The 2319-nt window shown below is 22.7% G+C and overlaps 1 protein-coding gene across 1 annotated transcript; it reads right to left on the reverse strand.

Annotated features, from left to right (window-relative positions):
- Window positions 1–185: 185 nt before the first annotated feature.
- LOAG_14754 (hypothetical protein) lies at window positions 186–359 on the reverse strand (the record flags this gene model as incomplete). Its single annotated transcript, XM_003150247.2, has 1 exon — window positions 186–359. A coding segment is annotated over one exon (174 nt), but the record flags the coding sequence as incomplete, so codon positions are not given.
- Between the last annotated feature and the right edge of the window lie 1960 nt (window positions 360–2319).

Below are 2319 nucleotides of genomic sequence, written 5' to 3' on the forward strand. Positions count from 1 at the left end.
CAGTTCGTCTTTTCAGTGTACTTAAAAATTAATTTAATTGATTAGCTTATTAGTAGTGATATAATCAGTTCATCTTTTCAGTGTACTTAAAATTAATTTAATTGATTAGCTTATTAGTAGTGATATAATCAGTTCATCTTTTCAGTGTGCTAAAGTTTAAATCAAAGAAATTTTTTAAGTCTTACCAATTGTTGTTTCCTTAATGGATAAAGTAATTCGGAGTTTTGGAGTTGTTGTTTGATATTTGTAAGCTTTCTTCTTGCATACTTCACATCTAACAATTGCTTTTTAATTTTCACTCTATCGTAAATGAGCAAACGTATCGTTGAACAGTATCTATCCACTCCCATAGTTCGTTTCTAAAATAGGAAGAAATGAAAATGTTTGTTTGTACATTTGAAATAGAAATATGATAAATAAACAAAGTATGAGGAAATTTTTAAAATGAATTTTGCAAGAAAAATTTCCAAAATTTTAATAATAATTTTAGACAAATCAAAGATGTTATTGTTTATTGATAATGGTATACATATATGAGTGAATTTTGTAATAGATTACTTGAAGTGCATCTAATTTAATTAAATCATTTTCCATTTCATAGATACTTGACAATATATCATTTTCAGATGACCTTTCTGCAATCAGTTTATCTATCAAAAATTATGCACAGTTGTAAGTTGTAACCTGTATGATTTATGATGACAGGAATGACAACGCCTCTGTTTTCTTTTTGTTTTTTTTTTTTTTTTTGTACAGAACTTGAAATTGATGGAATTAAGCAACAATGCTTTAAATCCAAATAGCACGTTTGTTAGCTAATCAAAGATGAAAATTTTCCCACTAATAAATACCTTGAAAAATGTTAACTTCATTTGGGTAACATTGAATAGATGACATATGACAAATGCTTGGATCGGATTCCAATGACATACGTATACCTTTCAGTATAAACAACCGAGATTGGATATCATATTTCATATAATTGAAAATTTTCATCAATTTACTTTCCACATTTATACATTTGTCCTGTATCTGTAAATATTTTTCGACAAATATTGATATTTCGATATATGACAATAAGATCAAATCTGAATGATATATTTTATCCAGTTAATTGCATTTGTCAATTTTGAAATCTAAAAATTCAAATTTAGTTTAACTTATATGAATTTAATAATTATGCTGAATAAATTTTTAAATTTAGTTTAACCAATTTATGACCATAACGATAAAACAATGTACATTTTCAAAAATATTAAAGTTATTCATAGAATAAATCAAATAAGTAGCATAAATTTTCTAAGAAACTTATAATAAATTTATCCATTCTATAAGTAAAGTATTATTATATTAGTATTTTTATTTCATTTATTTTTCTGTTTGGAAACATCAATAAAATTGTAATCAATTTCAATCCTATATGATCAACTGTTTTTAGCTTCTAAAATTTGTTACAATTTCAAATTTAACTAACATTAATAATATCAGTTATATCATCATGTATGCATTCGTAAGTTTTATCGGTTAAATTTTTGACTTTCTTTTCCCAATTCATTTTAATCAATTGAAAATGAGCATCCTTTATTAAATCATTCAACTTTCTCATTTCCTGCTCTGAGGAATTTTTTCTTGTTTTATGACGATTATCTAAATATTTTATGGTTCAATGATTATGTTTAGGGAAGAAATGGGCAAATATTCAAAGCTAATAAATGCAATCTTATTATTTCAAATCATTAATTAATTTTATTACACTAACTATTAATAAATTAACATTAGCTAATGTAATTTATTGTAAAAAAATGGTTGAAAAAAGTTGGGGTATTGAATTTTTGCATATTTATTTCGAATATAAATAAATTACATATTTTTTGATTATTGCAAGAAAAGAAGTCAAACATAATTTGGTAAATAAAAAAATAGAAGCTATAACGAAACTTTCAAATACTTTTGTTGTTAAATTTTCAGAAAAACAATAAACGACGTACGAAATCTTTCGTCAACGGAAGTGGGCGATGGAAACATTACACAGCCGCCTTTCACTTATCTTTAAATTATTAATGGCATACCATGTCTAACAATTATTGTTATCTATTAATATTACGTCGCATCAGCATCATTGTATTTGCTATTTATTATTATTATTATTATTATTATTATTATTATTATTATTATTATTATTATTATTATTATTATTATTATTATTATTATTTATTATTATTATTATTATTATTATTATTATTATTATTATTATTATTATTATTATTATTATTATTATTATTATTATTATTATTATTATTACTTATTATTATTATTATT

Source organism: Loa loa, assembly GCF_000183805.2.
Source record: "Loa loa unplaced genomic scaffold supercont3.1268, whole genome shotgun sequence".
Lineage (NCBI taxonomy): Eukaryota > Metazoa > Nematoda > Chromadorea > Rhabditida > Onchocercidae > Loa > Loa loa.